The sequence below is a fragment of the Halichoerus grypus genome, chromosome 2 (genome assembly GCF_964656455.1).
Source record: "Halichoerus grypus chromosome 2, mHalGry1.hap1.1, whole genome shotgun sequence".
In the NCBI taxonomy this organism is placed as follows: Eukaryota; Metazoa; Chordata; class Mammalia; order Carnivora; family Phocidae; genus Halichoerus; species Halichoerus grypus.
In genome coordinates, this window is record NC_135713.1 from 7,085,730 (window position 1) to 7,100,016 (window position 14,287).

The 14,287-nt window shown below is 46.1% G+C and overlaps 1 protein-coding gene across 8 annotated transcripts in view; it reads right to left on the reverse strand.

Annotated features, from left to right (window-relative positions):
* The window catches only part of SEMA5A (semaphorin 5A), a 479,512-nt gene that overhangs the window by 140,912 nt on the left and 324,313 nt on the right, over positions 1-14,287 (reverse strand). For all 8 annotated transcript variants that reach the window (XR_013445480.1, XR_013445478.1, XR_013445479.1 and 5 more), the window contains 3 exons: positions 12,229-12,514; positions 9,229-9,364; positions 2,399-2,603 (listed from right to left, as the gene is read on the reverse strand). Coding sequence is in view for 5 of the 8 variants with exons in the window: in XM_036104506.2 (XP_035960399.2) it covers positions 2,399-2,603; positions 9,229-9,364; positions 12,229-12,514 (627 nt within the window). In the remaining 3 variants the exon portion in view is untranslated. The remainder of the gene's footprint in view (positions 1-2,398; positions 2,604-9,228; positions 9,365-12,228; positions 12,515-14,287) is intronic.

Genomic DNA, 14,287 nt, shown 5'->3' on the forward strand with positions numbered 1-14,287 from the left:
AAACAGACTAATCTTTCCAGTATTCCATTTTCACATTTCAAATCCTTGGAAATAAAGAAGAAACCTATATGCTGGATCGCTAAAAATATCCTTTAAAAATGGATTTTATTCTAAATAAAAATTTAGAAAAGAAGGTATTTCCTTCAAGATGTATTCATCAGTGCTATAAGAGATACATGAAGGGGCGCCTGGGTGGCTCAGTCAGTTAAGTGTCTGCCTTCAGCTCAAGTCATGATCTTGGGGTCCTGGGATCGAGTGGGGCTCCCTGCTCAGCGGGGAGTCTGCTTGAGGATTCTCTCTCTTCCTCTCCCTCTGCCCCTACCCCTGTTCATGTTCTCTCTCTAAAATGAATAAATAAATCTTAAAAAAAATAAAACATACATGAGAGATGATCTGTTTCCAGCATGTGAGGACATAGCAAAGAGATGGCCATCTATGAATGAGGAAGAGGACTCTCACAGGGAAACAAATTGGCTGACACCTTGATGTTGAACATGCAGCGTCCACAATGGTGAGAAACAGATTTGTAATTTAAACCACCCCCTGCCCCCTGGTCTATGGTATTTTGTTACAGTAGCCTGAACTGACTGAGACACGAGTCAAAATTAAAGTACCAGGACAGCGCCATTAGAAATCCTCAAAGCTCACTACAAATCCTTATAAACACAAGGAAGCAAACATCACCTTTTTACAGCCATGGTTGTGGAAGAGGTCAGAATACTCAGGCTGAGGCCTCAGGCTGCCCCACCCGGACCTTCCAAGGCCTGCTCAGGACCAGCTCCTCTCCCCTTCGCCATCCCCACTCCGGGTACTGATAAGAGACTCAGCAGCCTCCTGGAATTCCATGAGGACTCTATTCTCTGCAGCACCAACCAGAACATTTAGGAAGAAAAACTAGGGAAACTTTTGGAAAGATCCAGTTCACTCATTCCTCAATCTACCTCACACCGGGTACTCTGTGGGCATTGAGGATAAAAATGGCAGAAAACGAGCCATGATTCCTTCTTATGCTTTGGTGAACAAGACACACACTGGTAATTCTCTGTCTTCTCTTAAAACACACAACAAACTTGACCTCCTAATCCCTCAGGCTCCCATCAATCCTCTTCGAAGCCTTGCTCATCATGGATGTTCCATCTCACTTCCTCCCCTCTCCTCCCTCAGATGGAACTTTAGAGGCATGAGTGGCCTCTTTTGGCGATCCAGAGGTCACATCTTTGTCCTTACCTTACCTGACAACATGGTGGCCCCACCTACAGCTGACCACTCCCACACCTTTGCTGTTTCCCTCGTCCTGCATGGCCAGGTCTTCCTCCTTAGGAAGCTCTCAGCTTAAACATCACCTGCTGGGAGAGGCCAGCCCTCACCAGACAAGTACAGGAGCCTCCCTGGCTCTTGCGAGCCCATGGCTCTATTCACATCCACTGCCTAAGCCTGTCACAGCTCTCTGTCGTTGCCCGTAGTGACTGCTTGATTATGTGTTGTCCTCAGGAGAGGAGGACGTTGCCAGTCTGCTCACCATCTGACCCATCATGGCTCATATGAACCACAAAATAGTAAACGTTCAATAAATCTCGGTGACTTAATGAATAAAACCAACCAACCGATGGGTATAAAATATTATAAACAACAATGGAAACTGTGTTCTGTGAGAAAGTGGCCATTCCACAGGGCACTGGACAGAGGATGTAGGGGTGGGGGCGGGCTCCACGGTGCGGGAGCTCTGGGCAGGAGGACCCGAAGGCAAGGAAAAGCTGGACACATATGCGAACTGGGACACGGTCACTGAGGCTGGTCTCAGGGCCCCTGCACTCTCTGTGCCGTAAACCAAGACAGGACCTGCCTCCAATATGCTGGTGAAAATGGAAACTGGACATGATTAGACATCATCGATAATTTGAACAACAATGTTGCCTATGTTTTCTTTAAAACAATTTGTTGTTTATGACCCCAAACATATTCTTCAAATGCTTGTATCTACATCCTACAACAAGAATATCTTGTGAGCACTGTTTTGAACCAAATGAAAATCACAATGACAATCGCAGGATAATACTGCACCTAGCAAATGTCCTCTTAACAAATTCCATTGTCTTAAATTATCCCAATGAAAATGGTCTTGCTAAGAAAACACTTATTTTATGAGTAGTTAAGAAATAATAGTGAAGAAATCAGGCAGTCTTCCCGACTAAAATCAGAACCAGTGTAACGCAGAAAGAGAGTGAAACGAAGTTTCCTATGAGAAGCACAGAGGATGACGAGGACAAGGCTGCTCCATGGGTTTTGCTGGGTGAGCAGAGAAGACAGACTCACAGCTTGACAATGGAAGTACACGTTTAGAATGTAAAACATGAAAGCAAAAGATGGTCGAAAACTCAGAGGAGGCACCAACTCCTACCTGTGGCCAGGTAGATGATGTGGACCAGCATGTCCCTGCCCTGCACCACGTCCACGGCCACGTGGGAGAAGCGGCTGTTGTCCTCCATGAAGGCGGGCACCGAGGTCACGGGCTGCACCACCTCATGCATCAGAATGAACCTCTGAGCATCCTGCAGGTTCCTCTCCGTCAGGTTCGTGTACAGGCCCTGGTCCACCGTGCCACACTGCAAGGGAAAGCAGGCCGTCACGGGACACGCACAGGCCACCTGGACACCCACGGCCGATCCTGGCCACCTGGCCGGAGGGGACATGGCAGCTGAGTCACTGCCTCGTGCAAACACGGGCGTTTCTCCCTTTCCCCCAAACTCCCCGCCCTTGCTGTCCCTTCCATTCCAGATGTGAACCCATCGCATTTGGGGAGTCTTTAAACTCCATCATAAATGAATGATCCGACAGGTGCATAAAAACTCCCCATCACCTGCTGAGTCGCATGGGAGCTGTCTGGCCAGGTGCACACTATTCTGTCTGTCTGATAAACCAGGGACTCAAATTGAAAATGCAGCAACCAGGAACATCATATAGATCTATTACTTTCCCTATTAGAATGATGGGTCTATAAGCAAGATATGGATTCCATGGAGATAGAATTAGGCCACTTTTACCTGTAAATGATATAATATTATTCTAGTATTTTTCACCTGGGTACAAAACACTGCAGGCCTTGTTGCTTTGTGCTCATGCTCCAAGCCAGAGTGAGGGAGGAAGGGAGATGGGGAAAGAGGAGGGTAAAAGAAGACTACAGGAAGAAGAGAAGGAGAGAGATGTTCAGACAGAGGTGCTGTCATGAAGATGAGTCTGGGAGATACGGGAGCAGGGGTGGGGGGGAAGATCAGGCCTCACAATTGCTGAGAAGTGAATCCAGAGCTGTGGGGTGCAGAGGCCGGGCAGGCGGTGCATAGGATGGGTTTTGGCAAGAACCAGGTAGACAGAGGGGTGGGAAAGAGAGAAAAGCTTTCCTGGGGCAGAGCACACAATCAGAAAATCCTCACCAATCTTTCTCATCTCTTTCCTAAGCTTAAATCCTGGCGCCCACAAAAGCTGATCCTCGGCAGAACTTCCCATAAACAAGGTGGATGGAAATGGATCTCTCTGTCGGTACCACCTGAAACTACCGTTTATCACACGCCCTCTCTAATGCTTGGTTTCATAACAAGTGAGAGGTGCAAAACTGTAGGATGGAAATGGCTTTTTTAAAATAGATGATATTTCCGTAGCACCTGATACAATGCTCCACGTGCTGTAAAATGATAAGCCGGTTGTAAATTAGAGAGTATCGGAGAGACATGGGTTCCAAGTCTGGTCCAGTGCATCGTCAATGTCACACATCCCTGCAGGGGCAGCCCATCTGCCAGGTGATGGGGACCCCACGCAGTCGGGTGAGCGGTCAGCTCTGCCGCCCGGGGAGCCACGCCGTCTTAGGTGAGACACCGCCTCTTGGCCTGTCTCGGTTGTCTGTAAAGTAGCTGGAGAAACACTTCCTCCGTTCCCTCCACAGGGCAGCAGTGAGGCCAACAGAGATCATCAGTGGAAGGCATTTGTAAATTAATTGAAAGCACTTGGAAATGCCAAGGAACAAACAGTGTGCCTGGTACAGAGAAGCCATCAACCAACGGTAAATTGTCTTGTAGCAGGACAGCAATTCTACGGTCCACTGAGCTGCAGTGGCCAGCGGGAAATGTGTGAATCAGTAAAGGACGGAATCAGTGGGTGAGTACACAGCAGCTGCTAGTAGGGCAGGGGGCTGAGCCCGGAGATTTCCCATCATCATCGTATTGAACGGTAGCACGTAAGGGACAGGGACATTGCCTGTTTGCCAATGTGGGACACAATGAAACTCTCTCCCAGACTTGGCCTGAGGTCTACCCAGGTGAGCTCATGCGCGTGACGCTGTGTTTGGCAGTTTTCTCTTCCTGAAATCAACGGCAATATTGAAACACAGGTAGCCCTTAGCTATCTACTTGCTGGGGGAAGTTCTACACCCAGGCTTTGTGTTGTATGCAGTGTTTTTAAAAAATCGGCATCATAAAAACCGGGAGTCCTAACACAAAACTGAGGACCTCATGCTGCTCTTGAGGAATCTGGAGGTCTGCAAGACCTGGGAGGCCTTGGTGGGCTAGAGCTGGGTAGTAGTAGGACCACGGATCTGCCTTTGTCCTTTTTACCCTGGTCCCCATATCTTAAGTCATCAGCCAGAACTGCCACTGTGACACCATGATTTGTAAGAAATACATATTTGGTCTTTGTCCTCTTTCTGACACAGAGCTCCTTAAACCATGGAAATTTCCTAAGTGCTAAGAGCAGTAAAGGTGCCTTTTGTTATGTTAACGAGGTGACTCTGGGCAGCCAGAGCCCCCAGGTAACCTAAGGATGGAGGCCAGTTGACAGGAGACCCAACTGAGGGTAGGAACTTTCAATCCACCTCCTCATCTCCAGGGAGGGGAGAGCGGCCGGAGGTTCAATTCAATCACCAATGGCCGATGATTCAATCAATCATGCCTATGTAATGAAGCCTCCATAAAAACCCACAAAGGACAGGGTTCAGATGGTTTCCAGGTTGGTAAACACATGGAGATTTGGGGGGAGTGGCGCTCAGAGCGGGCATGGAGTGCCTCTTCCCAGACCTTGCCCTGTGCATCTCTTCCAGCTGGTGGTTCCAGAGTTAGGTCCTTTTATAACAAACGGGTAATTCTAGTACGTAAAATGTTTCTCTGAGTTCTGTGAGCCCCACTAGCAAATTAATTGAACCCGAGGGGGAGGTCACTGGAACTTCCCATTGATAACTAATGGATCAGAAGCACAGGGGAGGACCTGGACTTAATTAAGATCAGCATCTGAAGTGGCGAGGCGGTGGGTAGGAGCCTGGTGGGACTGATCCTTGCACCTGTGAGATCTGATGCTATCTCCTGGTAAATAGTGTCAGAACTGAGTTGCCTCGTAGGACACCCAGATGGTGTTGGAAAACTGCTTAGTGGTGGGCGGAAGACTCCTACACACTGGAATTGGGTAACAAAATCGTTGGCCAAGAACTAATTTTGAACTATATTCCATAACATCTTGGTTTATTTTGCCAGCCTATAATAAATATCTCACCCAAGGATTCTTTTTCAACTATTTTGAAAGCTATTTAGATTTATAGTATATATTTATTGGCTCGTAAATAACCCACCTAGCTCTCTAAGGGGCTGCAAATTCTCTAGCTGTGCCTTATACACTGGGTTCCCAGAGTGTCTGTGTGACACCTTGGGGACTCGGTGCAAGACGGAAACAATACAAAGAGTCATTGTCCTCAAGTGTGTTACAAACCACAGTGGCTGTCTTGTTAACGCTTCTGAGAGTAATAAGAGTCATCATTCTACTAACTTTTTTAATGCAATAATATTTGCATTTTTGTTTGTTTTGAAGACAATAGACCCATCCTCATCCCGGCTTGCCGGAGCTTTGTGCAAGTCCACAGTCACCCACAGCCTCATGCTTAGAGTGCCTGATCTGAATGGCACTCTTCCTCCCATCTTGCTGCAAACCTGCTCTGTGTATCAGAGGGTCCTGATGACACAGCCGACCCCTTCATTTGGTCCAGCAATGGCCTCCTCATCTGCCTGACCACTTTTAAGGGTCTGTTTTCCATTTTGGCTCCATCATTTCTGATTGATGGTTATCAAAAGTGCACAGAAAATTCTGGAGTCTGTCCACTGGGTCTGGATGGTGTTTCCTGTTACTGACCAATGTTTTTCCTTGCAAAGCTCAGGGCCAGGATGACTCTGGGGAGTGCAGGCTCTGACGAGGTAGGCTTTCCCAGCACTGCCTACGGTGGTTTCTAGACGGCAACCAGTACAAATACTAAACATTTTTCATTGTTTTGTTATTGTTTTCAATATTGAGATGTCTGTATTAAATCTTGAAAAATGATGCACTGTCCCTCCTAACCCATTCTTCTTCCTGAACCTGAATCACATTTCTGCTCCTCTAACTAATTTGCTGGTTCTAGTTACAAGTGCTGCATAAAATTCCAAATGTCAGTAGGCAAATAAGAATAATAATAAAAAAAAATCGAACCACTTCTCACTGCTGGTTACTGCAAACAGAAGGCCATTTATACATGACTACTGGAGGGATCCTTGGTTCAAAATGTATTCCCACCCTGTGCCAGCTAGATGGTCTCATGAATGTCAGTCAGGATGCTGTTGCTAACATGGTTATCAAATATGGTAAAATGAAAGAAAATCCTTGGGACTTATTTGTACCAGAAATTACACAAGGAATCATCATCATCTATAATTTTCGTTCCCTGAAAATCTTAAATTCTACCCAAACAAGTTCAGCCTAGCTAAGCAAGCTTCCCACCCGGAATGCATGCCCCATCTCGGCAAGCTTCGTTGGTTCGATGGCACAGACCGACTCCCGTCTCATAAACGTGAGTAAGCCCTTCAGTGTGACAGCGGCATTATAAAACCAGACGCCCGTGGCCTTCTGCAATGAGGGGTTTTGCTGTGTGCTACAAATATATTCAGACAAAGGGGCTAAAAGTTATCCACTGCCTGGAGGTGGTAAGGCATCACGGGCTTATTAAGTCACTGTTCATTGTGAAGACTTTTGCAATAGAAACATCCAGGCATTACAAGTACCCTATAAATTTAGTGAGCATCTTTGTTAATTTTTTTTTTAACCTTCGGGATTTTACAAAGAACTTTCTTAAAGGGGATGATCTATTTCACTTTCAGGATTTTACAAAGGGCTTTCATAAATAGTTAATGTTGCACCCCGGCATCCGGGGGCAGGGTGGAATTCGGGTGCAGAGACTCAGCAGAGGGGCAAAGAGTCAGCGTTTAGCTAATGATGACATAAATGGTCTATGCTGTGAGGACCTGGGGCTACTTCAGGTTCGGTTCCCGCTAAAGTGTTAGCTCGCCTGACCCGTAATAGGAATTTCTTTGTCTAGTACTGAACTTTCTTAGTAGCAGGGCTGGGATAATAGACATAAACTGATCCCTCGGTTTCCCGACTTACAAAGTGCAGATGGTGCTGCCCACTTTACAGAACTGGGGAGAAGAGACAGCAACAAGCATATAATCAAGCATTAACACAATGTGTGACACCCAATAAATGCCCCTAAGAGTCGTCCTCTCCAAATACATTCTACAGTCAGCAAGGCACATTAATCAATATTAGCAAAATTTATCCCTAAAATATTCCTGGGCCTCTGTATCCCACCTTCCTCATCTGATTGGTGAAAATGAGAGATGGAAGATGCTAAGTGAATGGTCAAGTAAACCAGGAAATAGTAAAGAGCATGTAAAAACCACCCATCTATCTCAAACCCCATGCTCGTAAATAAAAATTAAAATAAACCTTCTTTCAAAACAATTAGAGCTGAATGGTTCCTGCCAAAGTCCAAGTAAAGTATAAAATAATTGAACCTTTCCATATTCCCAAATTTTCTCAAAAGCCAATGTGTTAAGCTGATAAACCAACCTGAACTTGGAGGCCTGAGTATAGAAGGTGGTTCTAGCACTGACTCGTTAGGGTAACTGATGGTCTTTTAGACAGAAGACGCTGGGGCTTTGCATCTGAGGACTGAGTCTGAGATCCCAGCTCAGCTGCGATTCCGACAGTGTCCTAGGCCTGATTACGTGCACTGAGGCTCAGTGCTGCTCTCTGTCTGTGGGAGAGTTTGGTACTGATCACGGTACCGTTGTTAGCATGCACCATGACGAGCGCAGAGTTGGAACGTGGTGGTCCTAAGAATTACACCCGTGAGGAGGATGTCAGTGATCCCATAAGCGTTCTGGTCAGAAGGGAGGCCCTCAAGGGAAGCCTGCTGCTGTGAACTGAATGTTCGTGTCTCCCCCAAATGCACAGGTCGAAGTCCCAACCCCCAGTGTGGCTGTCTTCGGAGATGGGGCCATAAGGGTGTCACAAGGGTGGGGCCCTGATCCCACAGGATTAGTGTCTCTCCCCACTCGCCGAGGAACGGCCCCACGAGGATGCAGTGAAAAAGTGGCCATGTTTAAGCTGGGAAGAGAGCGCTCACCAGAAACTGAATCAGCCAGAACCTTGATCTTGGACTCCTAGCCCCAGAACTGTGACAAAACACAGGTCTACCATTCAAGCCACCCAGTCGGGGGTATTTTGTTATGGCAGCCTATGCGGACTCATACACCTGCTGACTGACCAAACATGAGAAAATCACATTAACTTTCTTGGGTCTCAGCTTCTTCTGAAATTGGGAGATGAGAGTAAATGACGTACAGAGCCCCTTATAGCTCAAACATCCTGTAATTTTGTGATTCATAAACTCATGGCCACCATCTGTTCTGCTTCCCCCCCCACACCCCCCAGCGCACCATCACATCCTGCTCACCCTGACAGGAAATCTCGCCACAGTCACCAATTAGGGCTCTAATTCTGTTTGTGCGTCTCCACTGCTCTGTGTCCCGGGCTCCATTCACTATGGTGTCATTCATTAGGTTTCAGAGCTTCTAAGGACACAGTCCACCATCATTAGCACTAACTAAAGCTTGGATGCCCAGCCTGCTGCTTTATGCTGGCCTTTTTCAGTTCAGCTTCCAGCGGCCCAGCCCACAAAAGGCCCCTTTTCAGCCCCGGCACCTCAGTTGACAAAAGGCCTCGGCCCACTTCCATGAGCCCAAGCCGAGCGCAGGCCTGTGGGTGACGGCTGGGGGAGCTCCCAGCTGCAGGCTGCATGCACTGGGGTTTCAACTGTGTCGGCCCGTCTACAGGAGGTTCTGCTTTCTAGGGGAACGAGGGTCCCACTGCCCCCGCTGAAATTACCTGGAAGTTGGGGTTGGGGTTGGGATACGGCAGCCAGGCGGAGCGTGAGTTCTCCTGGTACTTGAAGGGCCCGTTGAAGGCCTGGGAGATGGCGCTCAGGTTGAAGACGCACACGGCCGAGGCAGCGATGCTGTTCCTGGGGGTGCCGAGGAAGAGAGAAGGGGAGGGAGGTCAGAGAGCCCCGCAAGGACACTGCACGGCGCAGGCGCCTTCCGGACGACCTCAAGATCAGCATCTCCCAAACACCCCAAGGATGAAGTCGAAGCAGGTCCTGGTGTGCGTCTGGGGCTTCTTTGTGGATGCGGGAGCACGTCGCTGCGGAAGCAAGTTATGACATTTCTAATCCTGCCACACGGGATTAATTCACTCAGCCACAGCGAAAGGGACACAGGACTGTGAAGAGTTGCGTGGGAGGCCTTTTAAGTTCTGGAGAAAGCAGACGTTCTCCTCCAGGGGCCGTTACCTCTCCCCAGTCCAGCGTGGCTCTCGACCCACCGTTTCTCTGCTTCCTCTAGACAGCAGTGGGGTACGCTGCTCCTAGAGCCACTTCTTTTTAAATCCCCAGAGAGTGGTGTTTGTAAGCCTTCAAAAAATAACCAACTAAAGGCATTTTGCAAAAACTGCCTGTCAGAGACCCTTCCTATCTTCTTTTTTTTTTTTTTTTAATTTAAAAAGCATTTTAAATTCAAAGGGTCAGAGAGAAAAATTTGATGTAGGAAATCTTGAAACCTCAAATCGGAGTTCAAGCTCCGCAGAGGGAGCTGTAAATGGGAGGCTCGCAGGAGTTCAGTGCCCTTTTACAAAGTGTGGCAACAGCAAAATATTGTCTGGTGAAGTAAATCTGCATTTTCGAGCACAGCTCTGGTTTTTGCCCCCTGGGAGCCGCCATTTTTAGACATTCGGGAACAAAATGGTAAAACCATCGCAGACCCCACAGTGCAGTAGTATACCATTTCCTACTGCCCGACTCATGGCCAAGGGGGTGAGACAACCACACAGTCCTGGGGTAGAAGGAGGTAGAACGGTGACCTCCGTCCCACTCGCCAGCACTAAGAGACCATGATGGGTCTACAGAAGCAAACCAAAACTATGAGCAGAAGCACCAGAGAGCTTAGCCACAGCGTGATGCAGCCATCCAACAGAGAGCCGGGCAGTAACTGGCTGCCTCTGATCATCCCTTTCTCTCAGGTTGGAGCAAATCTTGTTGAGAATGTGGTCATCCGTCCAGAGGGTAAGATCAAGGCTGAGATATGAGAGGAAGGAGAGGTGGGGTCTATTGTGGGACTAGGAATGGATGTATCAGAAAGGGGTCCCCAAGACCTGGTGAGAATTCGTGTTCGAGAGAGAAAGGGAAGATCTAGCCATTCTATCTCTCCTAGTATAGAGGCTACATACTGGGGGATTTCCAACACGATGGGCATCTGCATCACTAAACAAATCAAATGGAATATTCTGAAACTTATTTTTGCGAGTTTCTAAATTGACCATTCACCATTGGAATGGCCCAGACACAGTACTTATATAACTTTTTAATTGTTTATTTTTGCCCAGAGCCAGGGGAATGAACAGCTAAGTAAGCCAAGCTCCCATTGTGTGTAAAATTGGTGTCAACTCAGCAACTGAACATCCATCTTGTGCAGCCAATACTATTTCTTAAACCAGGTTTTGGAAAGCAAATCAACTTCAGAAACTATAAATTGATTTTTTTAAAAGAAACTTATCAAGGAGGGAAAATAACCTCTAGGGCTGAAAACCAGGTTTACAATAAGACGGTCATGGTGGGGTAGGGGTGGGTGGGGAGCCATCCATTTCTGTCTTATTCTTCTAACTTCATGTCAGAAAGAAGACTTCATGGAATAAATGTTATTATCAAGCGGCTGTTAACATTTAAACTCAGTAGGGGAAAGAGTGAAAGAGTAACAGGGAAGGAAGAGCAGATGAAGTGAGTCTCTGGCAATTTCTTCAGGCTTCCCCGATTCTCCCAGGACTGTGAGGTTTCCCAGGATGCAGAGCTGCCTTCCACACTGAAACCAGGACAATCCCAGACACTCCAGGATGGCTGCTCACCCTATCCCCTTTATCAGTACTTTCAACCCACCCTGATTCAGGTTTTCTGGACTCTTAGGTCGCCAGATTAGAGATTTCAAAGACGGTCCAAAGCAGAGCCTACACTCCGGACCACCATTACCACCAGCAAAAGGGAACCCAGAGTCTGAGTATGAAAAAGCGATCTGTTGCCCCTGGGTGTGGGGTGTGATCCTAATGAGTCTTTCAGGGCACAGCCGCTAAGAATAGGAAATAAGTGTGGGTCACCTGCCATACTCCTCCAGACTAAGAGTGAAAGAAAGACCAGGAAACTTCCCATGGTTTCCCTCATCCAAATTTTGTCAGTTCTGGAGCTAGGAGTATCTCCCCTGAAGAAAAAAGACGTTATAGGTTTTTCAAGAATTTTTTAAAAGTATAATCATCATTTTAGAAATGCCTGCCCAAGTTACCCATCTCCGGGAACAATGGTTTAAAACGTAGCTCCAGGAAAGTGAGAATGTGCATTTCACATATGAGCAGAGATTCAGGCATGAGTTACATTATCTCAAAGATCAGACTCTTGAGACAACACTGCCTTCATTATGCACAAATGCATGCCTTGCATGTAGAAAAAAAAATGCATCTGATTATTTGCCAGCATTTCAGAAAGTGCCCAGAACACACTGGCAAATCAGGAAGGAGAAATTAATAGTCGAATTAAGTTAATGCTACAATTACCTAAGGATAGATTGAAACTTTTTGCTTCACTTTATTCTCCTAATACCAGTCTCAGAAATCACATTATTGTTACATAATATTTAGTTCATACTCAAACATTTATTTGGCCATAAGCCCAGTAAAATAAGAAAGATTTCTTTTAAAGCAACTTTCCAACCTCAAAGGTCAAAGCACAGTAGACTCATTCACCATGAACAGAGGCGCAGGGACAGAAATTCTTTTCTTCCAGTTACTTACACATTGGTGGTAAAGATGCCATAGATCAAATCCAGCTCAGGCAGGAAGAACGTGCTCTGCAGTTCATTGTAGTAAAAGGGGACCTCCCCGGGCCGGGAGCAGTTCAGACGAGCCTTCATGAACGTGGTCCAGGTGTCCTCCAGCAGAAACCGCCCCCCAATGTCGTTCTTACAGACCCGGGCAGCTCTGGAGAACACGGTTTTCCCACAGTCATGCTCCACGGCATTTTCTCGAAAAAAGAAGTAGGTGAAATTTCCGATGTCATAAGAGGACACGAAGTTTGGTTCTGGAGGCCAGAGGAAAGAAGGAAAGTGTAAACGTTCATCTGATGTTTCTTTATGTCTTACCTCCTCAGTATTTTGTCCAAGGAGACGTGGGTTTGTGCAGACAACACCCAGGTTCGGAGGGACGCACGAGAGCCCCGTGAGCAGCTCAGTGATCTGTGCTAAGGGCAGAACCCAGGACACAAGTTCCAAGTGACAAGAAACTGCCTGCACGAATCCACACAAAAGCATCCTGACTGAATGCATCACTCAAGTCACAGAACATTAATGCCGTCAAAACTTTGCAATACACTTGAAAGCAACATACACTAATTATTTATATATTCTCACGTGACCTTCAGAAAGCATGGGAGAAAATGAGATTAAACTTACGCAATGTGATTCAGAATATAGGAGTCTAGTATCATGTTTGTGTAGAAGACAACAAAATTCTTTGATCTTACTTGTATACAGGAGTATGACTGACATAATTTATGTGCTTTTAGTGAGAACTTGAAGATGGTTTTCGTTTGTGAAAACAAACAAACATCGAAACTATCGGGTTAGTGTCCTGAATTCGCTTTAGCAATTCCAGTTACTATGGTGACCATGGAACTGGGAGGACCAGCCCTTATTTTCTTATTTTTGGGTGGCTGGGAAATCCACATAGAAAGAGGGGAGTATATGGAGATGGGGTCATTGCCTTCCAGCTTCCCAGTCTCGTAATTAGCTTAAAAATAGGGATTCTGAAATGACAAAATGATGGCAAAATCTTTACTTAATCACCAAGTTCATTAGGAGTTTAGGAATTTGATAGTTTGTCAACTGAATTTCAGATATAGCGTTCAAAGTGTTATCTTCATAGCTTCTTGTCTGAGTCCATTGATGAGAGAAATGATACCCTTTCAGACACGGATATGCCCTAACATTTATCTTTAAAAATTCTAATAACCAGGTTTGATTCTTACTCTCTCCTCTATTGCTAGGGGCTTTCTATTCAACCAGCAAGTGTCTGAATTTTATGGTGCCATTACGATAATATGGCAATAACCTTTTGTGTTCAAAATTAATGGAAAGATACACACAAGAACTATATCCACAAGGACACATTTCAGGGACAATTAGTTTTTGGGGGTAATTCAATTGGCCTTGTACTTTGCCAGATCCAATCAGATTGTACCAACACACGTGTTACTGGCAGGACTACAAAAAGTATGTTTGGCTACAAGACAACCCATTAACGTGAAAAGTAAGACACAGCAGGCTCGCCCAGATCTGAATGTAGACATGGAGGTGGTGTTGACTACTACTCGTCCATCCAAAAAACTATTGCCAATTTTCAATTAACACACGTTAGATATCATCACAAAATGTCTTATTTTAATTCGACCTTACATTGTAAAGGTGTAAGAATGACTCTAGATTGTGTACGTTGTACATGCAATGCGTTCTTCTCAGTCCATGATATTGTTCTTAAGTCCTTTAATTACATCAAGTAATAGAGACTTCCATAAGGGCTATTTTTCACTTATAAACTGTCAAACATCCCATTAGATCACTGTTGCATTAGGCTGAAATGGGTATAAAGGAAAGCAGATTGCATTAAAATGTATGAGATGGAAGTTAGATGCATTTCCTGTGCAGTATGCTTTCACATCCGAGAGAGATGCTCACAGACACGGGAGGTGACTTGAGTTTTGGGACATACAGCAAAATAATGGGGCAGTTTTTGAATCTGTGTTCACTGAGCCTCCAAAAAAGAATGACTCATTGATGAAGACCCCAAAAGCAAAGAT